Source organism: Mobula birostris, chromosome 14 (assembly GCF_030028105.1).
Source record: "Mobula birostris isolate sMobBir1 chromosome 14, sMobBir1.hap1, whole genome shotgun sequence".
In the NCBI taxonomy this organism is placed as follows: Eukaryota; Metazoa; Chordata; class Chondrichthyes; order Myliobatiformes; family Myliobatidae; genus Mobula; species Mobula birostris.
Genome location: NC_092383.1, coordinates 33,399,151 through 33,422,527, shown reverse-complemented (window position 1 = coordinate 33,422,527; position 23,377 = coordinate 33,399,151). Strand labels below are relative to the sequence as shown.

The window sequence follows — 23,377 nt, the reverse complement described above, 5'->3', positions numbered from 1 at the left end:
ATAAGTAACAACTCAAACTATTAGGAACTATTGCAAGCTTATATGGTGTCAGGCACAGCTCAGTGGCAGCATATGCTCAAATTTCATTCTCAGGACTGGTGTACGTACTCTAAGCTGAGAATGCAATGCAGCACAGAGAGAATCCTGAGCTGTTCGAAACCCTATCACCCAAGCAGCAGATTCAATGAAATAGGCACAAAAAATCCCTCAGCTGTATTTGCAGAGGTTCTCCCAGAGGCCTAGATACAATTTGTCTCTCTATCTGTTTCATCACTTCTTGTGAGATTCTGCAGTGCTCAAATTGACAGCTGGGTTATCCAAATCGCACAAGTGCCCACACTTCACTTGGTGTAAAACATTTTAGGGAGTGCTCCAAGACAATCTAAATGCACCAGTAACAATGAAGCCTGTTTTGGGAATTCTAACTTTTACCTCAGTCCAATTCTTTGGGTTTGAAGATTCAACAGGTTAGTAGGCAATAAAATCCAGCTGGTTCCTTGGCCTGGGATATTAGCCATATCAAGATTCAATATTCAGCATTGTTTAGTATCATTTCCAGTACACAGTGTAAAGGAGAACAAAATGATTGTTACTCTGGATCCGAAATAGCGCAAAAACACAGTAAGATAAAAAATACCACGGTAAAAACACAATAAATACAAATACATAAGAGGGTGTGTGCGCGTGTGTGTGTGTGTGTATGTATATGTATGTATATATAAAATATACATAACATACAATTAATATAATTATTAATTGTATGCTCATAAAGTGACACTAGGCACAGGAGTGTTTGCACATAAGGTGACTGACAAGAAATGACAAAGAATTGGTGGTGCTGGAGGGGTGAGAGAGAGAAGGGGTGGTTTAGTTGGGGGAGATGTTTACGGCTTGGGGAAAGGAGCTTTTTATTTATTCATTGAGATACAGCATGGAATAGGTCAATCCCCTCTTTGAGCTGTGCCATCAAGCAATCCCCCGATTTAACCCTAGCTTAATCTCGGGAAAATGTCCAATGACCAATTAACCTACCAACCAGTACATCTTTGGACTGTGGGAGGAAACAGTCGTACCCGGGGGAAACCCACGCAGTCACCGGGAGAATGTACAAATTCCTTACAGGCAGCAGCAAGAAATAAACCTGTAAAGCATTGTGCTAACCACTAATTTATTAGAAAACCTGTTTTAATAAAGTTGCTCTGTTGACAATTATAGCTACAGAACTGGTCTGTTGTCAGTTAGCATTATTTTAAACTTTCTTTGGCATTCGGCATAGTGACTTTTCTTACATAAATGCAGCATGGATCAGAACTTGCACAAACTTCCTGTATTTGTCTTCTTTGCCTTTGACATTGCAGAACACTTGGACCAGCTGTCTCCACTCTAGCACAGGATTCCCATGGTTACATGTCAAGAATTTGCCAAAGTAAGCCGAGTATATGTAGTCAACAACACCTGCCTGTGATTGCAAAATACTGTATTCACTTCCTTTTTGCAATGACTTTTGTTAAAAAAGTATCCTGATTCATGCACATCCCTTGTTCTTAATGCCAAAAAAACATTAGCTAATCTTTCGGTGTAAGTATAACTGAAAAAGATCAGCTCCGCCATGGCCACTAGCCTCTCCAGTATCCAGAACATCTTCAAGGAGCGATGCCTCAAAAGGGCAGGGTCCATCCTTAACGACCCCCGTCACCCAGGACATACCCTGTTCACCTTGTTACCATCAGGAACGAGGTACAGGAGCCAGAGGCACACACTTAAGGATTCAGGAACAGCTTCTTCCCCTTTGCCATCTGATTTCTGAATGGATATTGAACCCATGAACACTATCTCATTTTTATAATTTCTGTTTTTGTACTACTTATTTAAATATATATACACACAAATATATATATTTACTGTAATTCACATGTTTCTATTATTATGTATTGCATTGTACTGCTGCTGCAAAGATAACAAATTTCATACATATGCCAGTGATATTAAATCTGATTCAGACAAATTTTTCTTACAGGTCAACATAAGAAAGCCCTTAAATCTTTATTTTAAATTTGCATGTTACACGTGACAGCATTTTAACTTGCATCCCTCCCAAAAGCTTGGGTTGGTGAAATAGTTGTCCTTTGACTTACTTTTTCCCACAGCTGCAACAACAACTGGAAACTGGGGCATTCGTCCAACTCTTTCTGACTACCTTAATGAGCTCTTCCACTCACTTCCTTTCACTCCTGCAATTCTTTAATCTTGAACTTGAACTACAAAATTACAGTGTTCATAGGTCAGCAGCACTACTGTAGTAGGGGATTAGTTGATACCTGCTTTGCAAATAAGTCCTGCCACTCCACTGGACAACAACTCTTTATTGCTAACATGTACTGTATAGCACTACTCATGAAAACAGTACATATTAAAAGTACTACAAAAATTAAATGGTCATATTAATTCTTTTACAACATTCAAATGTCTATTTCCTGGTTAATATAGCTTAAGTGAGCAAATATAAAATGGAATGGGAAAAGGGTGAAGGGCAACAGAGAGGAGGGAGAATGCTGCATGTACAGTATACAACATTTTTCATGTCCTCAAGATGTCCCTTTTTTTTTTAAGAGATGACTGCGTTTTCAAAAATGTCCTTTTTTTATGCTGAGGCCTAAAGAAAGACTGTAATGAGGAGACTAATTCAATTCTATTAACAACTGACAGTCTGCACAGCGGAGAGAAGACCTTTCACCTTGATGCTTCTGATAGATGTATTATGTGTGCAGGTGAGATTCCCAGTGAATGTACCATAGAAAACTCTCAGACTATTCATTTGAGATGGCATATAGGCAGTGCTGTTATTCCACAGCTCTGGTGACCAAGGTTTATTCCTGACCTCTAGTGGTCTCACTATGGAGCTTGCACTGTCTCCTTGTGACTGCAGGTTCCCCCTGGATGCTCCAGTAAATCACTGGTTAGTGTAAGCGCCAGTAATGTGGGTGGTTTACAGCAGGAGTAGATATTTCTTTTTTTAACTGTACTCAAAAACTAAGAAAGGTGTGGGAATAATGAGTGTGTGCTTCAAGACCTGGCATAGACTCAATAGGCTTCCTTTTGTGTCACACAGAAAAATGACTTCATCAGAACTGGAAAAGAAGGAGGAAGAAGCTGAGAACAGCAAAAGTGGAGTGAGGAGAAGGAGTACAAGCTAAAAGATAATAGGTGAAGCCAGGTGGGTGGAAGAAGCAGGGAGGTGATAGGTGGTAAAAGTAAAGGGCCGGAGGAGAAGGAATCGGATGAGAGGAAAGTGGTCACAGGAGAAAGGGAAGGAGGAGGGGCACCTGGGGGAAGGTAATAGCTAGGTGAGGAGAAGTGGAGAGATGAGAGTGCAGCCAGAGTGGGGAATGGAAAAAGAATGAAGGGAGAGAGAGAAAATTATTTGAAATTAGAGAAATCAATGTTAATGGCATCAGGTAGAGGCTACCCAGATAAAATATGAGGTGTTGCTCCTCCAGTCTGAGAGTGGCCTCATCGTGGCAGTAGAGGAGACCATGGACTGACATGTCGAAATGAGAATGGGGATTGGATTTCAAACAGCTGGTCACTGGGAAATCCTGTGTTTTGCGGAAGGAGCTTGACAAAGCGGTCCCCCAATCTATGCTCAACAACTTTGCATCAGATCTCTTTGAAGCCAAGCCTTTCATATTAAACAACTGTTATATTAATTCCAATTATGTGGTGTTTCTGCAACCATAACAAATTTAAATTAAGGCTGTCTTCTTTGCTCTAAACTGTAATAAACCTACAAACATTTATTTTATATGAATGCAGAGATAGTTTATTTCTAGTTAATGTATATCGCTCAGTTGAATGTGATCGTGATGGCAAGGTGATCACAATAAATACAACTTCCTAAGAGTACATATAGCTGACAAACTTTTCAGAATGTACAATGATACTGTTATCTGACTCTCAGTTCAATGCTGAATGGCCAGAAAAACAACACTAAAAACTGAATTGGAGGGAACAGTAAAGTGGAAAAAGACACAAAATGATGATGTGGCTTTTCTACCAACCACTGCTGGTGCCATTCACCTATTTCAACAAATATGAACGGGTTTAAAGTACTTACTTATTTAAATAGAAAACAGCTTGAGCAGGCCATACAATCTTTCAGTAAGATCATGGCTGATTCTTCACCTCAATATGTGCTCTTGCTATCTGAAGATGATGCACATTTTGACAAACATGGAACTTTGAATTTTACAGAGCACATGTGCTTATAATAACTGAGAACATGAATGCCTGTATATGATTCAGAGAGGAATAGGTAAATAAGTTTGAGTCACTAGTTCACAGTTTACCATGCACTGTTCAGGAAAGGGAAACCAGAGGTCCATGAGCCAGACCTCATCAGAGGATCAGAAGTTGAGAGAGTTAGCAACCTTAAATTTCTGTGTGTTACTATTTCAAGGGACCTGTCCTGGATCCAGCATGTAAGTGCAATTGCAAAGAAAGCATGGCAGCACCTCTACTTCCTTTGGCACTTACAGAGATTTGACATGACATCTAAAACTTTGACAAACTTCTATAAATGTGTAGTGTACATCACAGCCTGATATGGAAACACTAATGCCTTCAAATGGAATATCCTATAAAATTTAGCAGATTCAGCCCAGTATATCACAGGTAAAGCCCTCACAACCACAGAGCACATCTGCATGAAACACTGTCGTAGGAAAGCCGTATCCATCATTAGAGATCCCCATCCCACCCCCACCCCCACCCAGTCACACTCTCTTCTTGCTGTTGTCATCAGGTAGAAGGTACAAGAGCTTCAGGACGCACTCCACTAGGTTCAGGAACAGTTACTACCCCTGAAACATCAGGTTCTTGTACAGAAAGGGACAACTACACTCACTTGCCCCATCATTGAAATGTTCCTACAATGATGCAAACATGGGGAAATCTGCAGATGCTGAAATTTCAAGCAACACACATAAAAATTGCTGGTGAACGCAGCAGGCCAGGCAGCATCTCTAGGAAGAGGTACAGTCGACGTTTCGGGCCCAGATCCTTCGTCAGGACTAACTGAAAGAAGAGCTAGTAAGAGAGCTCTTCTTTCAGTTAGTCCTGACGAAGGGTCTCGGCCCGAAACGTCGACTGTACCTCTTCCTAGAGATGCTGCCTGGCCTGCTGCGTTCACCAGCAATTTTTATGTGTGTTGCTACAAGCAATGAGCTCACTTTCAAGGACTCTCTCTCATGTTCTTGTTATTTATTGCTATTTATTTATCTTTGCATTTGCAAAGTTTGTTGCTTTTGCATTGCACTCCAGTTGATCTTTCTACAGATTTGCTGAGTATGCCCACAGGAAAATGAATCTCAAGGTTGTATATAGTGACATATATGTACTTTGATAATAAAATTTACTTTGAATTTTGATTTCCTCTGGAGATGGCTACCTGTGCTTCAGAAAGATGATGTACAACTTTTCATTGCCTGAAAACAAAATTCTAGTCCAGAAGCAACTGCACAGAACAGCATCAACTATTTAGACATTATGGAATTGCAATGCTTAAAAGGAGTCACCGCACGATGAATCAATGCAATGAGATCTATAGGGATAATATATCATTTACTATTACACTATCAGCAGTAGTGAAGCTCAACATGCCCTCTAAAATTAAGCATTCACAAGTCACTGTAGAGATGAATTATCTGCCTACCCACAGATTTCACATATCAGCAACAATGCAAACTACTAGTGTCCCCATGTCCATTCTTCTTGAAGGCACAGACATCACTGACTAAGAAGCATCATATCTCCATAGACCTAACAAGGAAGGGATGCTCGTCCATCAAAACATAGAAGTTAAACATAACAACACATCATTTTGCTCAATGGTTCAGGTCAGTTTGCCTCCCTCATGAGCAAATTCTTGGGATTATGTCTACATAACAACAACTGATGATTACAAGTCCTGCCAAATCCTGAGAAAATGTTTTTGTGTTGCATCCAGTTGAGTATTTTCCTGCTGTAAAATTTAAAACTCAATCTCAACAAACTGTGGCTAAGCTTGAACCTTTACTAAACCTAAAGGATGAGGTTTTTATTGCGGTTTGGCCACAGAATCCTTGAAATCATTGAAATGCAGCCACAGAAATTTCTAATACACTTCCTCCTTTTTTAGTTATGTAGTTGACGCAGTTATGAGCCACAAAAGGACTTGCTAATACACAATTAATGTAAAACTGAAAACAATTGCATTAACTGTGTTATAATAATTAAAAGTATACTTTACAAACCAAAGCAACCTCATTCTGATTTATTCAAAATCATTGCAAGTGTATAAGAAATCCAAAACAAGAATTTCATCTCATCTAGAATATTCCTTTCCTATTATTTCAGACCTTCCATAGATACCTAGAATGGCATACTGACTGCCTGCTTGATCACCTATATTTAAGTTGCCACTTTGAATACATCAAAGGTAGAGAATTTAAATTTAATCCTAAGTGTTTAAACATCAACACATAATTGATGTTAATTCATTTGAGCAAAGATGCTAATAGTAAGTTTGTAACCTTAATTTACATTCATCAATTTTTTGCTGTAAACATTGCATGATCGTTTCCCTTTCCTTTTAATTATTTATATTTAAGATGAAAAATATTTCGTCTGCCACATTTCAGGTGCACAAACTTCACTTCCTGTGGTCACCTTTTTTATATTACCATGCCATTTCCCCTTAAGGGCTGATGACAGCCAAATTTACCTCACCACTTTCCCTTGTCTCTACATCATTAGACTTTTCCTTCATCACCTCAGAATGCACGAGCAGAAACTTTCTCCAATTAAAAACTGAGAAGACTGAAGACATCGATCGTCTTTCCTCATTTCAAACTCCATTCCCGAGCTACTATCTCCACTCCATCTCATACCAAATCTGACGACTCACAGCCTTGATTTAATCTTGAAGTTGAGTTTCAGATCTCATACTCCAACCACTTCTGAAGTATCCTGTTCCACCGACTTAAGACCACTCAGCTCTGGTGTTGGTTTAGCTCCTATCCAGTTGAAATCCTGACCCCACGTCTTTTCCCATTCCAGGCTTGGTGACTGCAAATTTCTCCTGTCCAGCTTCATTCTTTAACACTCTGATATGTGAAGCCATTTGAAATTCATCTGCCTATTGCTGCTATAGTATCACCAAGTCATTATAGATGGAATTCACTGAGGCATCATTATCAATTTCACATGTGCACTGGTGTTAAGTGTTCTTTGAGGATTTTTGTCAAATCCATTGTACAGAAATCTACCAAAGTCATGAACACGGTGTTATAACAGGTTACTACTATTTTCTCATACTCCTTATAACAGGGAACATCTAGATGCAGATCCATCTCCAGTATACACATCAAGTATGACACACACTGTTGGTTAGAGTCAACCATGGATGTTGCGTCCCAGCTGTCTACATGATACGCAAGCCACGGGAAGTACGATATGCCAAGCAAGCTGTTGCCCATGTAGCAGACTTCCCCTCTCCCTGCAGCTAATGAATCTAAAGGAATGACTGAGATCAATACAGTTTGGCACCAGTGACTTCACAGGAGTTGCCAGTCTACATTGAACTCAACGTAGGATTGTCTTAGGGACTCCAGCTCCGGAATTTTCCTCAGGTTTTAACTCCTGAAGCCTTCCCATGAGTGGGTATAGCCACAGCGCAATGGAGGTTTGAGATCAGGGTTTTCCTTCTCCTAGTCGAGCTGCCAACCACAGCTGAGGAGCCCAATCTGTCCAAAGTGACTGGTTTTAAGGCACCAGTAACCCATCTTTGCCCCTTCTCCTGTCAAAAGAAATAGTTCCGCTGGGCTTAGTAGCTAAGCCACACATGAAAGCCAGGAGCTGGACTTGGTTGTCAAAAGTCTATTTGAGAGGCATGCCATTGGGAACATTTAATAGATAGTGGGAGCTTATCCCCCCAGCTATAACAACCTTAAGGAACATTTCAAATATAATGCCAATTTAACCTGGTATTATTTAATAGATCTCTGGCACCCTTTAAATATTTTTTGAAATACAATGAATTTGCATACAAGATAAATGAAACAATATATGGGTTTCTAAATGAGAGGTGGGAATTGCACTTTGCAGAAAACCAGGATTCCTACCATACAGAACAAATGACATGTGTCAAACAATGTCACAAACTCACTTCGCTAACAAATACATCACCAGTTAAGAAAAACCTTAGCAATTTGTTACTATGTGCCCATGCAATTTGATATCTGTTAACAATGGTAATATTAAAAACAAACAAGTATGACTGGCTCTATCAATCACTTAAGGGATTGCTTTTGCATATTTGCAGAAACAAACAAGATCAATGCTTTTTTAATTAACTTACCCTAAAAATTAATTCAAAAAAACAGTATTCAGCATTCAAAAATAAAGAGAAAAGGCAGTGTATCTTCCACTTTATCAAACTGTACCGTATATTATAAAATAAATTGAAGTGCATGTCCATTTACCTTGTTTGAGTGATTGGGTTTGGGTCGGCAATGAATCAAATCTTCTGCTGCGCACACACATAAGCTTTTCAACCCGTTCCTCAGTAATATCCAATGGGCTAGGTAGCTTGTGACAAACCATTGCTTTTGTATTGTGTTAAGGAAAGTATAGATAGCTCCAAGAGCTAAGTTTTTTTCAATCCTGTTAACCATTTCACTTCCTGCCACAATTCATAACTATTGTTTTAACTTTAATTAAAAAAAAGCTCATTATTAATCTTTTTTTCACATTAATGGCATTCAATATTATGCATTGTCGGAACATACACATAACTTTTTTTTCTCCTTCTATAGATATATTTGTCCCTGGAGTTTTATGGAGCTGTTCAATGGAATTGTTTTTGCACCATCCACATGTTCCTAAGCCAAAGGGTAACACACAAAATCTTGCAGGTATGGAATAAAACCATCCTTCTTTATAGCTGTCTTTCCTAACTTACATCTTACAGCATAAATATTCAATGTCTCTAAAATTAGACTTCTGGTGATTTTTTTCATGCCTTTTCCCCCCATCTCTTAACAACGTAACTAACAAAACATCAGACACAGTGAAACCATTTGACCTTGTCAGAGCAGTAACCTTAATTTTTCTAAAATGTGACTTTTTTTCAAAAATATATTTTATTCACAAAATTTGCAGTATACATAGTATATTCAGTGGCTGCCAATTCACAGAACAACGTAGAATATTCCAATCACTTACATAATTTATTTTATATCAACATGACATCAATTTGTCTTTTAAATAATTTTCACGACAGAGTATCTGGCCCATTAGTGTTCACTGACGGGTGGGCATTAAATTGCAACCTTTCCCCTTTGAGCTTCTGTGGAGACCACACGAAGATTCAATATGTTCTTTAACAGGCTGTCCTAGATTGTGAAATGTGCCAAGTCTACAGCATTTGGTCATGGACAGCTCCTAGGTCTGGAAGTCCAGCAAGTTTCTAGCAGACCAAGAGCTGTCTTTCACCATGCTGATATTCTTCCAACAGCATTTGGTGTTTGTTTCAGTCTACATCCCTGGGAACAGCTTGCAGAGGTCAGAGTCCTGCTATGCAGCTGTTCAGGATGAACCTCAACAAAATGCAGTGCATCCCTTTCCAAACCTTAATGGCAAACACAGATTTCAGAAGATGGATGACAGTTCCATCCTATGTACAGAGTACCATGGTGCTGCAGTTCCAACGATGTATGAAGAATCTGACAGACAGAGCTTTGTCATCACCTGACAGTGCTGGTGCTGATTTGAAAGGTCTAAATATAGTTATTCTTTCACATGACTGACAGTCTGCTCAGGGAAGCATCCGACCAGATCCACTAAGTCAGAGAAAAGTTTTTAAATATTGTAGGTGCTGGAAATCGAAAGTGAAAACAAAACACTGGAAATACTCAGAAGATTAAGGCCATGTGTGGGAAGAGAATAAAAGCCAACATTTCAAGTCAATGCCCTTCATCAGAATGCCAGAACAAATGAAGAGTCTTATATGTAAGCATTAACTCTGGTTCTCTTCCCACAGATGCAACCTGACACGATCCACCATCTCAATTCTATGTAGACCTTTGCTGACTGACTTGTGATCAATCCTGCATAGACTTTTCCAAAACCGGTTGGTGATGTTGCATCCAAATGGAAGATTCTGTAGCAGAGTGATCAGAAACATCCCACGCAATCCCAGGGACAGATAAAAACTATGCATAATAACGCTTGTTATTTGTGTACCCAGGGTCTATGTAAACCTTGATGCAACTATACACAAGGTAGTCATCAGGTTGAGAGTCATGCTAGGTACACTTCTCTCAACATTTTCTGGAGAAATGTGCATGACATATCTGCTGACAAGATCCATTTTTGATCTTCACATAAAATAGAACACGGTTGGGTCTTTTTGAAAGATTTGATTAAAGACGTGAAACACACATGAACACGACAGGAAAAACAACAACCTTGCTTAATTCCAGAATTAATTGGGAAGCTTTGTTTCTTACCCATTAAGTAGGACTGCATTACTGAATCTCTGTAAAAGTCACATCCAATTGCTGATTGCACATCCAAGTCCCATTTTGGATGATCATCATTTTCATGTGTGATGTTCTAGCAATAGTTTTCTTCTAACCCAAGCTAATTAGCAACCCTGTCCCTCGCTTGACAATTGTACCCCTGAATAGTGAAAGGATGTCAGGAATCTTTCTGCTGAATACAGCAGAAGCCAATATAAATCACCTTTCGAGATCAGACTTAATTCAATATGCAGTGACCTTGGAAAGGAAATTGTAGCCCACATGAACCAGTAAGCAAATACTTACTTCTTCCCCCTCCCATTTTGGCTTGTAGATGATGGGGATGATGTCCTTCCTCTTGGATTCCGAAACGCAGTCAGGTCAAGACAAAGCCCTATAAATTTCCTGCATGTCGGGGCTGACCAAAGCCAAGTTTAACAGCCATTTAGGTAATATTTCCAGGATTTCATTCATCTTGAAGAAACCATGCAATTTCATCCAACCTCAATGGGCTGTCATGATCCTGCCACATCCAGAAACTTCCAAAAATTCCAAGTGTCTTGGGTCTTCAGAACATTTGGTCCTGAATACAAGGATTTACAGATTTTTAATAAACCTTACTGAGAGTTACTCTATTTCTGAAGGCTGCAGAAGTATAGTGGCTCACAATAGAGTATATTAGATCACAGAGCATGTCTCATCATACTCTTGTAGAAGACTCTAGATCTGAAGGAGACATAGAGAACTCTGAAGTATTTACATATAACAAGTAAGAGTAATGTTCTGAACTCTGTTCCCCAAGGATAAAATATTTCTTTAGTCTAGAAACAGTAGTTCATGCCTTATTCTATTTCCTAGCCTCCAACCCACTATATGTATGTGCTGCCACATCCTCTTTTATATCATGTTACATAACTGGATCCACAGTCCTTTTATCTTGAACCTTAGTACACACTTTTAGTAAATTGATGTACACAACATTCACTGCATTCCCCTTTCAATAGATTCAATTATTTGAGTTTGAGTCCAAAACCGCCTTATTATATTTTAATCATTAAAAGTTTAAGAATTGAAACAAAACTCTTTTTTTCAAATATATAAAGAGAAAATGCTGGAAATACTCATGAAGTCAGGCAATATTTGCAGAGTTGAAAACAGACCTGAAATAAGCATTTTGCTATTGTTTCAGATTTTTGGCATTTCCAGCATTTTTGCTTACCCTATTTAAAATTCAAGCATATAACATTCAACTTCTGACTACCTCTGAACCCCTCCCTACTGACAGTTCCAGTTGCACCAACATTATGTTTTTGTAGAATACAAATTTCCCAAGAAAATAATCATTTTCTTCGAATCCAATTGTGTTTACACGTTAGGTCTAGTAATTAACCCAGATGCACTGCAGCCTGACAAATCAAGGGATACATTTCTGAAAACAATCCTGATGCATCAGTAGACCATTGTTTGATTACTTTACATCTTGAAAGGCTGCATATAAATGATCAGAGGAAAAATAGCCATCTTTAGATTTAATTAGGTACTAATTTTATTACTGAACTATAAAATATTTCTTTGTCAAAGTAAATAAGTGGAGGTATAAAATTTGAAATTCACCCACAGAATGACGCAGTCAGGGAAGTGAGAGAATGAAAGCAGTATCAGGTTCAAGAGCTTGAGTTTTTCAAAGTTGCAGATCCGCAATTTTTTGTTGTTATAATAATCAAGGCCATCTCTAGTTACTGATGGCAATTTTAAAATACTGATCTCCACCATAATGGATGTAATTTATAGTTCTCCAATTTGTGAACTATTAGAATTTAACTAAATGCATGAGGCACAGTTTAAGTAGAAATTAGCTGGGTTTTTTTTAAAGTATTGCACAGGCTTCACCTTCTTATATGTTGATTTTGGAATTTTATTCTTACCAGTCAATTACCAAATCCTGCCAAAGGTGGTTAAGGGAACAGATTTCACTCATTCAACGTCAGTTTGTGCTTTTGCAATTTAAATAAATTTGTTTTCAAACGGTTAGTTTCAGGTAGCTTATTAGCTGGTTAGGTTATACAGATGAATTAACAAACATTATTACAATCACTAACAATTTAATAAATTTGTAATTTGGTTAAACCATTATTGTTAAACACTGCAATCCAATAAAGGATCATATAATCAAAGGATACACAACACAGCCTGAGAGATGGGAAGCCACTGAGTGCAGATGGCATTGAGATGTACTCGAGGATCTGTGTGTCGTGAATCACGAGGTAGAATGGATAGACCCAGTGAATTTACTATCTTGTTAATTTTTTCTTTGTCCCTGGAAACCAAGACAAAAGATTACTATTTCTTAACATGTGCTCATACCAGTTATATTCATTCTTAAAGGCATATTCAGAGGCATGCTCAAAAATTGTCATTCATAGAATGTACAAAATTGAAGCTACTCTTACAAAACAAAATCTACATTTCATGCTTAACATTATGCTGAAATCAGAGTATTTCATCTTTTGGCACAGCAATCCCACATAATTGAACAAATGAGCTCAGTGCATTTGAGGTCTTTAGAGGTTTAGATTGTTAAATAATTTCAAGTAGGTTTCAATTTAATTGTTGCCCTTACAATATGTCAGACCAGAAGGAAAAGCCCTGAAGTACAACTCCTGTAGCGTTCTGAAATATTTTCATATAGTCGCCATGGAAAATGGTACTAGACTGTTTCTGTTAAGACAGAGAAATCCTGACTCAAAACTAATAAATTTCCTATGAATAGTCCAATACAAAGAGTTAATTTTGTGTTTTTTTCCCCCTGCATTTGTATTGCAAAGTAACTATAATAATGGTTCTCCCTCATTGAGGCAATATTCTGCATGTCTCACTAATAATGATTGAAGCTGCAAGCAGCACAGGCATACAATAATATTTATTTACCACTTTACAAATCCTATAAGTGCCTTTATTCTTGCGTCAACAAAAAATGAATTTACAATTTATCCATTAAAATGATTTAGTTTGCTTCACCTTGATAGATTTGATTTAATTTCATACTGAAATAGCAATCAGTTCCTTCCCTTGACCAAGCTAGCATTTATCAATGACTATCCCACAGTCTCTAAAATTGAAAGATTTCTATCATGTACTGTGTGTACAATTACTAGGCTGAAATGAATTATTTAATCAATTGTATATTAATTCCAGCACAATTGTTCTTCATAGAATTGCAAGCAGCTATATACAGGACAGGAATTAACTGTGCCTGAGAAGGAGCTGGTCTAGTACTTGAACATGTAATTAAATCAAATCCCCCACTGATGGATGTGTGAGAGAAAATCCACACTTTATGGTGCCCAGGTTTGAAACTTTGCAGTAAAACTTTTAAGGGCTGTAACAACAGAAACAACATAATCAAATTACCCTATTGCCTGAACATTTTAAAGTAACTGAAGTGGAAAATTGCATCTAAACTTGCATGCACTGAATTCTTTCACCCAGGCAGCATAAACAGTGTGCTGCCTGGGTTAAGCCCAAACTCTGTAAACATACCCAAGAGCTGGCTTCTGTTGCAACAGTTGGCAGCTTTGCTCAAATTCACACCAAAAATAAAGAATCATTTGAAAGGTTCACATAATACTGCCACTATAGGAATGCACAGACGTTCACAGTCATGGTCATTCACTTTGAATTAGGCTGGAAAAGAATTTGGAGGAACTCAGACCAGAACAAAATTAATGACAGCTATGGCTTTTGTTTTTTGCTTCGTCTCTCTGCATCAAAATCTTGGCTCATCTAAAATATTAGGATCACTCAAATAGGAGTTACTCAACAATATGTATAAGCAAGCTATAACACAGGTTGCCAAATAGGCTTCTATACTTATGTTTTATGTTATGTTCATGTGTACCTCTTAAATTTCAGCACTACAGTTCTTTCAACTGTTGTGGACGCATTAATAAAGATCTAACATCTGAAGTCATGGCTCAAGTGAACAGAACCTTCCACCAACTAACAGTAAAAATAAAAAAATAAAATCCGTGCTCCAAACGACGCCAAACACAAATCGCCTAACTCTTGCCTGATCTATCGTTGTAAGCATAGCAAGACTGAGTTCTTCTAACTTGTTTTTATGGATGTGCATGCTCTTGATCATTTCAGTAAACCTCCAATTTCATTGAAGTTAGTGACAGGGACAAGAAAACAAGCTGTATGAAGTAACAAAAGGGTATTATAGCTGCAGCCTATCATCTTACATCTTTCTAATTTCATCAGGAACAATTAGAAAACACTGCTTCATATCCTACCCACTATACAAATCGAAAACTCTTGATGGCATCATACTATTTCTGGGACAGTGATGTTACAGTGTTCTGCAGTCAGTAGAGTTAAACTGTCTATTATTATACTAATTGCATTCTAAAAATTTACAATGAGATTTCAGACATGACAATGCAAAATAATTAAGAATCCTAAACCTCATGGTATTAAATACTAACAAGAGAAAATTTGCAGATGCTGGAAATCTGAGCAACACACACAAAATGCTGGAGGAACTCAGCAGGTCAGGCGATATCTATAGAAAAAAGTACAGTTGACATTTCAGGCCAAAACCCTTCAGCAGGACTGGGGGAAAAAAAGCTGAGTAGTAGTTTTGAGTTGCTGAATAGTAGCTGAGTTGTTCCTCCAACCTAAGTGTGGCTTATATACTGTGTTTGGTGCTCCCAGGGTGGCCTCTTGTACATTGGTGAGACTGACATAGATTGGAAGACTGCTCGCCAAGCACCTACGTTCCATCCGCCAGAACAAGCCGGATCTCCCAGTGGCCACCCATTTTAATTCCACTTCCCATTCCCATATGTCCATCCATGGTCTCCTCCTCTGTCGGGATAAGGGCACACTTAGGTTGGATGAACAACACCTTATATTCCTTTTGGGTAGCTTCCAACCTGATTGCATGAACATCGATTTCTCGAACTTCTGGTAATGCCTCCCTTCCCTTCATTATTTCCCATCCCCTTGTCCCTCTATCATGTTATCTCCTTGCTCGCCCATTGCCTCCCTCTGGTGCTCCTCCCCCACCCCTTTTTTTCTTTCTTCCATGGCCTTCTGTCTCTTTCACCAATCAACTTCCTAGCTCTTTGCTTCATCCTTCCCCCTCCAAGTTTCATCTATCGCCTGGCGTTTCTCCCTCCCCTACCCCAACCTTTCAAATCTACTCCTCAGCTTTTTTTCTCCAGTCCTGCCGAAGGGTTTTGGCCCAAAACATCAACTGTACTTTTTTCCATAGATGTTGTCTGGCCTGCTGAGTTCCTCTAGCAGTGTGTGTGTGGCTGGTATTAAATTCTGTTTATTACTATGCAGTTTTAACTATGCAATTCTGGTTTTCATAAAGGGCTTAGGTAGCATTTGCCAGTCTACATTACATACTTTTTATTGAAGTAGAACAGTTCACTATCATGAGAGCAAGCCACAAATTTTTTTGCTGCTAGATTTAACCATTATTCTTAACTTTTTTTAATGTAGTATCAATAAATCACAAGGAGTACAAAAATGTCACTACCAAATACATCGTCTTTACCCTTCTGTGAAATATCACATCAAACTATCACTAAGCGCCAAACTGAAACATGAAACTGATGCTATTTTTTATATATATATATAAAAATACATATACACACATATACAAAGAACAATGTTACTTGGTTTCTTCATACTTGTACGAATACTATTCATTTGAACTTGCCACATACATACATTGAGATATAATAATTAATAGTTTGTCAGGGTACAGGTCATAAGCTGCTGACAAGAAACCAACCGCTCCAAACTACAAATCTGAATGTTTACTTCTCCCACTAAAATCAATGCAATTTGGTTGGTGTGCAGCCAAGAAATAGGAAATATAAAATTCTCTCAATTAGGTGATTAACTTGCTTTCTGTGTTACAACTAGTTCTATACAACAGTATATACTAAGTGAGACAATTCTGGATTCAGGTATGAAGTGAATGCACACTTTGGGTTATTCTGTTTAATATCTTATCACACTATTGCTGCATTATTTTTCTTTTCTGAAATATGTGGCATTTGAAGGATTTATCTTAACATTTCAAAAGTGCAACTTTAATGATATAGACATTATGGAAACCTTGGCAAGGTACAAGAATGGAGAGAATGGAACACTGCACAAAGCAACTAGAAACTGATCAAAGCAGAATGTGCATGTAATGGAACTTATATAAAAAAATGTGGTGACAGTGAATGCATAAAACTCCAGGCTCTCCTAATTAGAAAACATTTGACATGGCTTTGGCTTCTGAGAGTGTGTGTCATAAAAGATGGCAATTATGGGAATTATACTGCTTTTCAGAGCTCCACTGCAATTTAGTAAAGGTTCAAGCTTCTGCCGAACTCCACTTTTGCATGGTGGCTGATTATGTGTGAAACAATGCTGCTGGCATTTTCTACCTGTGATCTTATGCAGTCAATTATTAACAACCACAGAAGAATATTATTTTTACCTTAGTGCTAGTATTGAAAATGGTTACCTAAAACACTGCTTCAACATACAGGCATTTAGAGTTCTTTCTCAGTGTAACAATATCTAGCCAGTGACTAGTTTGTAAAAAGACAGGCAATATTCATGCTTTCTGGAAGAAGTCTCTATTGTTGCATCTAGTATCACAATACAACAACACAATTTTTATATCTGGATTTAAAACACTTACAGATACTACTAATGTTCATGAAAGGTATACAATGGTAATCAAAAGATTCCTTACCTTCGGACAACCACAGCCTCGTACAAGCTCCAGATGTTTTCTAGCACTAATTGCACAAAGAGAGGTTTTTTGCCTTTTGCCTGTGACAGCAAAGAGAATTGTCTCAGTTAATTGAAAGTTAATTGAGAAAGATGTATGCTGCTTTAAAAGTTGTTCAGCCAACACATTTTTACAAGAACTCCATAATGTATTTTATACTACAGATCCAAAAGAACACCCACAGAATTTTCATGATTGGCTACCTCAGGTGAACGGAAGTCCTGGGAAAACAGATTACTCAATTTTTAAATACAAGTGACTCAGCAGATGCTGGAAATCCAGAGCAACATACACAAGACGTTGGAGGAACTCGGAAGGTCAGGCAGCAATCTATGGAAGGGAATAAAGATTTGACATTTTGGGCCAAGACCAGGAATGGCTGATGAAGGGTCTCGGCATGAAACATCAACTTTTTATTCCCCTCCATAGAAGCTGTATGACCTGCTGAGTTCCTCCAGAACTATGTATGTTACTCTGTTTTCTTTTGGCAGTAGTGCCAATCTCCCAACAAAAATTATTGGGAGAATGGCCATATAGAATTCCCAGATTATTTTTAAATGGTCATTATTGTGACATTCTGGTGATTTACTTCTCTCAATTTTTAGGGGGTTCTGAAAACAGTATATGCATCTATGAATCTACTGTAAACCAATATCCACACATTACAGAAAGATATTAAAGCCCTGCTTTTAATCTTCACAAAACAGCACAAATTTGAACGGGATATAAAACAGACTTCCAAATGGAACACATCCCACTCTGACAGGGAGAGTCAGACTTAAACTGAGGCTTTAATAGTCTAGTCAATTTCAAAAGTTCATACTTCATCTTTGATCTCCAGAATATTAAGCAAACAGTTGAAATGTTTGTATGTCTGCAACCTTCCAATCCAGACAGATAAGATTGCAAACATCTCTTACTGATGAGAAATCAAAGTCCCAGTAGATTTAACTCATGCCATTAAATAACTTATACTAAATTGATAAATTAAACTACTAAATTGACAATCTAAACTTAGTGAATCATATGGATGGCTAAGAAGAGAAATGGAAAACGTTTTTTGCTCTGTTTTTGAAAGAATTGCTGTATTTCTGGTCACAGCTAACCTGGACAAAGGAACTAAAATAACTCATACACAGGCTGCTGCTACTTTTCCAAATCCCTCTACCTTGTGGTCAGTGAGAGTCACAAATTCCCACAGAACCTATGTTCATTTGATAGTTGCTTGAGGCTCCAGAGCTGTCAGAGAGTGTGTGAGAACAAGGAATGACCCCAAGTTTGGATGATTTAAGTACTGGGCCAGATTGAAAAGGTCAAGGTGTCAGGACAGAAGTGAGGGACCAACCAGCTCTGCTTGCTGCTCTACGATGCTTACTCAGCTCTGCGCTGAACTGAGACTGTGACCTACTCAGTCTGCAGTGATGCGTAGCTTTGAGTCTTTCACAGAACTTCAGTTCTGAATGCAATTTGCTTACTTTTACTGTTTGCACCATTTTTTTCCCTTTCTGCACATTTTAAGTGTTTGACAGTCTTTTTTAATGGGGTTCTTGGGGTCTCTTAGTTTTGTGGCTGCCTGTAAATAGACAAGTCACATATTTTCATAATAAATGCCTTGAACTTTGAGGCAGAGGGCCATTCAGCCATTGCAAGTGCGACTGAGAAGTTCTTCTTAGGATTCCAACTGCTTACTGCACATGGGGATGGGGCCAGAAAAGCAGTCCTAAATATAGGCTATTTCCCTCAACCCCAACTTGATGATTGCCTCGAACGGGATTACTTCTAAATTGCAGATGGTCCTACTTCCTTTGTTCAAAGGCATACACAATTCTGATGATAGTCCTGGGCCTGAATCATCAACTGTTTTTCCTCCTCACAGCTGTTGCCTGATTAGTTGGTTGTTTCCAGCCCTCTTATTTATCAGCAACTCACACACAACACACACAAAATGCTGGAGGAACTCAGCAGGCCAGGCAGCATCTATGGAAAAGAGTACAGTCGACATTTCGGGTAGAGACCCTTCAGCAGGACGGGAGAGAAAAAGATGAGGAGTAGATTTAAAAGGAGGGGGAGGGAAGGGAGAAACACAAGGTGATAGGTGAAACCTGGAGGGGGAGGGTGAAGTAAAGAGTTGGGAGATTGATTGGTGAAACAGATACAGGGCTGGAGAAGGGGGAATCTAATAGGAGAGGACAGAAGGTCATGGAAGAAAGAAAAGGAGGGAGGAGCACCGGGGGAGGTGATGGACAAGTAGATAAGCTGAGAAAGGGAAAAGAAGACGGGGAATGGTGAAGGTCAGAGGTGCATTACCAGAAGTTTGAGAAATCGATGTTCATGCCATTAAGTTGGAGGCTACCCAGCAAATCATTTTGTGAAAGTGAGGTGTTGGCTGCACAAGGCTAACTGCTTTACCCAGAATTGTAGACTTTCATTTATTTTCCGCCACCATTTCTTTACCATCCATGTGCTCTTGGGAATCTCTATCCAAAGTTTTATGAACACAATAAAATACTGGTCATATCAAGATGCGCTCATTTTTATTTGTGATACATAGTCAATGAATAAAACATGATTGCTATTTTCCCCTTTATTGGGTGGATCAATGTACCAAATCGTTCTTTCATTACATGAAACATTTCTGAATGGCAGCACTACAGAGATTTGTTTACTCAGCAAATGGACAACCATGGGAAGAACAACAAAGTGAATGGTAGTTTATGGTCAGGCTCACTGCATAACAATGACATAGAAACTCTGCCCAATCACTGCCATCATGCATCTGGCCAACAGTATCAAGTACAAACTTGGGAGATTTATCACAACCACCATGAGATGGACTTAACTAATTATTTAAAAAATACCCTATAACAGTCTTGCCAGGTAGCGATTTAAATTAGAGATGCAACATGACCAGCCTCAGTCTGAAGAAAATCTTATTATTTTGTGTTAAACTTACTTTAGGTGGAATTGTCTGCACATTAAGCAACATACCTGAGCTCCTTTCATTATCTTCTTTGCTTTTGTGTTCAGATAGTAGTCACCCCAAAGAGTCTTCAGCAGCACTTCAGCTTTAATACCCACTTTTTCACTGTACATCTGGACAAACTCTTCAATTCTGCAATTAAATGAGATTTTCTGCTCAGACTGCATGAATGTGACCATGCTTTTTTTCCATGGTTGCAGAATAAAGAACTAGAGGGCATAGGTTTAAGGTGAGACAGAAGAGACTTATTAAGAATCTGAGGAGCAACTCTTGCCACCCAGACGGTGGTCAATACATAGAATGAGCTGCCAGAGGAAGTGGTTGCGGTAGGTACATTAACAACATTTAAAAGGTACTTGGACAGTACATGGACAGGAAAGGTTTAAAGGGATATTCACGGGCAAATGAGACAAGCTTTGATGGGAATCTTAGTTGGCATGGACTGGTTGGGCTGAAGGGTCTGCTTCTGTGCTCTATGAATCTATCAGCTGAGGTACATGTTTGAAATTCACAAGATTATGTTTACTCCAACAGATAGATGGATATAAATTGACAGTTTGAAAAGAAAGATAGAAAGAGAAAGAAACGAGCAAAGTAAAAGAGAGACAGAAAGTATTCCTTAATTACTTCATGGGATTTCAAATTTCAAAAACCGTTACAACAAATCAAGTCAAACAACAGGAATTCTGCAGATGCTGGAAATTCAAGCAACACACATCAAAGTTGCTGGTGAATGCAGCAGGCCAAGCAGCATCTGTAGGAAGAGGTGCAGTCGACGTTTCAGGCCGAGACCCTTCGTCAGGACTAACTGAAGGAAGAGTGAGTAAGGGATTTGAAAGTTGGAGGGGGAGGGGGAGATCCAAAATGATAGGAGAAGACAGGAGGGGGAGGGATAGAGCCAAGAGCTGGACAGGTGATAGGCAAAAGGGGATACGAGAGGATCATGGGACAGGAGGTCCGGGAAGAAAGACAAGGGGGGGGGGGGACCCAGAGGATGGGCAAGAGGTATATTCAGAGGGACAGAGGGAGAAAAAGGAGAGTGAGAGAAAGAATGTGTGCATAAAAATAAGTAACAGATGGGGTACGAGGGGGAGGTGGGGCCTAGCGGAAGTTAGAGAAGTCGATGTTCATGCCATCAGGTTGGGTGTGCTCCCGATGTGGCCTTTTATATATTGGCGAGACCCGACGCAGACTGGGAGACCGCTTTGCTGAACATCTACGCTCTGTCCGCCAGAGAAAGCAGGATCTCCCAGTGGCCACACATTTTAATTCTACATCCCATTCCCATTCTGACACGTCTATCCACGGCCTCCTCTACTGTAAAGATGAAGCCACACTCAGGTTGGAGGAACAACACCTTATATTCCGTCTGGGTAGCCTCCAACCTGACGGCATGAACATCGACTTCTCTAACTTCCGCTAGGCCCCACCTCCCCCTCGTACCCCATCTGTTACTTATTTTTATGCACACATTCTTTCTCTCACTCTCCTTTTTCTCCCTCTGTCCCTCTGAATATACCTCTTGCCCATCCTCTGGTTCCCCCCCCGCTTGTCTTTCTTCCCAGACCTCCTGTCCCATGATCCTCTCATATCCCCTTTTGCCTATCACCTGTCCAGCTCTTGGCTCTATCCCTCCCCCTCCTGTCTTCTCCTATCATTTTGGATCTCCCCCTCCCCCTCCAACTTTCAAATCCCTTACTCACTCTTCCTTCAGTTAGTCCTGACGAAGGGTCTCAGCCTGAAAAGTCGACTGCACCTCTTCCTACAGATGCTGCTTGGCCTGCTGCGTTCACCAGCAACTTTGATGTGTGTTACAACAAATCAAGTATTCAGGTTGTCATAAAAACAGAAAATACTGGAAAAATTTGGCAGATTTGACATTAATTTAATCTTGTAATGTAAAAAACGCAGCGACCAAGTTGAACAAATCAAGCTCCTAAAAAGCAATATGAAAATGATTGAATGTCTATTTTAAGGATGCTTACTGGAGGAACAAAATTGATCAGAAAAATAAGGACAGGTACCAGACTCCTCTTCTGTATATTCTCATGGGTTGTTTAGAAGCTATCTGAAGAGCTAACAGGTTCATTGCAGCAAAAGCAATCTTGCAATAAGCTAATGACAGCATTTCCATTTCTCCATCACGTGAATGGTGAGGAAAGCAGTTTCCGACCATTCCAAATCAGACTTTTTGGTCACAGCTCTGACGCAGTAAATTAAAACGACAAGCTACTTCAGCAATGTTTTTCAACTAATCTATTTTGAAATCTGATAGACTTGGTTTAATTCAGATTTATATATCAAAACATACAGTAAAACGCATCATTTGTGTTAACAGCTAACACATCTAAGGACGTGCTGGGGACAGCCCGCAAGTGTTGCCTGCCACACATTCTGGCGCCAGCACAGCATGCCCACAATGTTCAGCAGAACAAAACAAGCAGCAGCAACAACTACAAACAGCAAAACAAGTTCCTTTCTCACCCACCCACACACACAGTCTGGCTTTCAACCCTGGTAGAGGCCACATCTGGGTGTCAGTCCCAGACTCGCAGACATCTGGCCACCAACCTCTAATCCCTGATCCAGATTCACAGACATCGGGCCTCTACCTCCGAATTCACCAACTTCAGTATTCAGCCTTTAGCGTTAGTCTCTGGACTTCCCCAAACTCAAGATATTAAACCTAGGACGCCGATCACAATCACGGATTTGACATTTGGGGCTCAGCACCTCGACTTGCATGAAGCTCTGACACTGGTAAACTGGGGTGTCAGCAGCCCTTATGACTCCAGCCCGTATGGACCTCTGACCCGGTACTCACTGACCGGAGCTCACTAGTCTCCCCAGTGCCTGCCAATATGACCTCTGGGATCACAAAGCTTTGACTGAGAAGAGCTCTGACCAGGACTCCAAACACCAGCTCCTGCTCCCGACTCTTCATTTACTGCCGCTGACCTCTATCCCTGTCCCTAAACCCTTACCTGACCCCCTAACTTCTTGCAGTGTCCTTAAAACCACAGTAAG

At 39.4% G+C, this 23,377-nt stretch overlaps 1 protein-coding gene across 4 annotated transcripts in view; it reads right to left on the bottom strand.

Annotated features, from left to right (window-relative positions):
• The window catches only part of efl1 (elongation factor like GTPase 1), a 299,478-nt gene that overhangs the window by 200,308 nt on the left and 75,793 nt on the right, over positions 1–23,377 (bottom strand). For all 4 annotated transcript variants that reach the window (XM_072278343.1, XM_072278344.1, XM_072278342.1 and 1 more), the window contains exons 8-11: positions 20,359–20,482; positions 17,332–17,411; positions 12,740–12,876; positions 8,520–8,642 (exon numbers count right to left, since the gene is read on the bottom strand). In XM_072278343.1, coding sequence (XP_072134444.1) covers positions 8,520–8,642; positions 12,740–12,876; positions 17,332–17,411; positions 20,359–20,482 — 464 coding nt within the window. The remainder of the gene's footprint in view (positions 1–8,519; positions 8,643–12,739; positions 12,877–17,331; positions 17,412–20,358; positions 20,483–23,377) is intronic.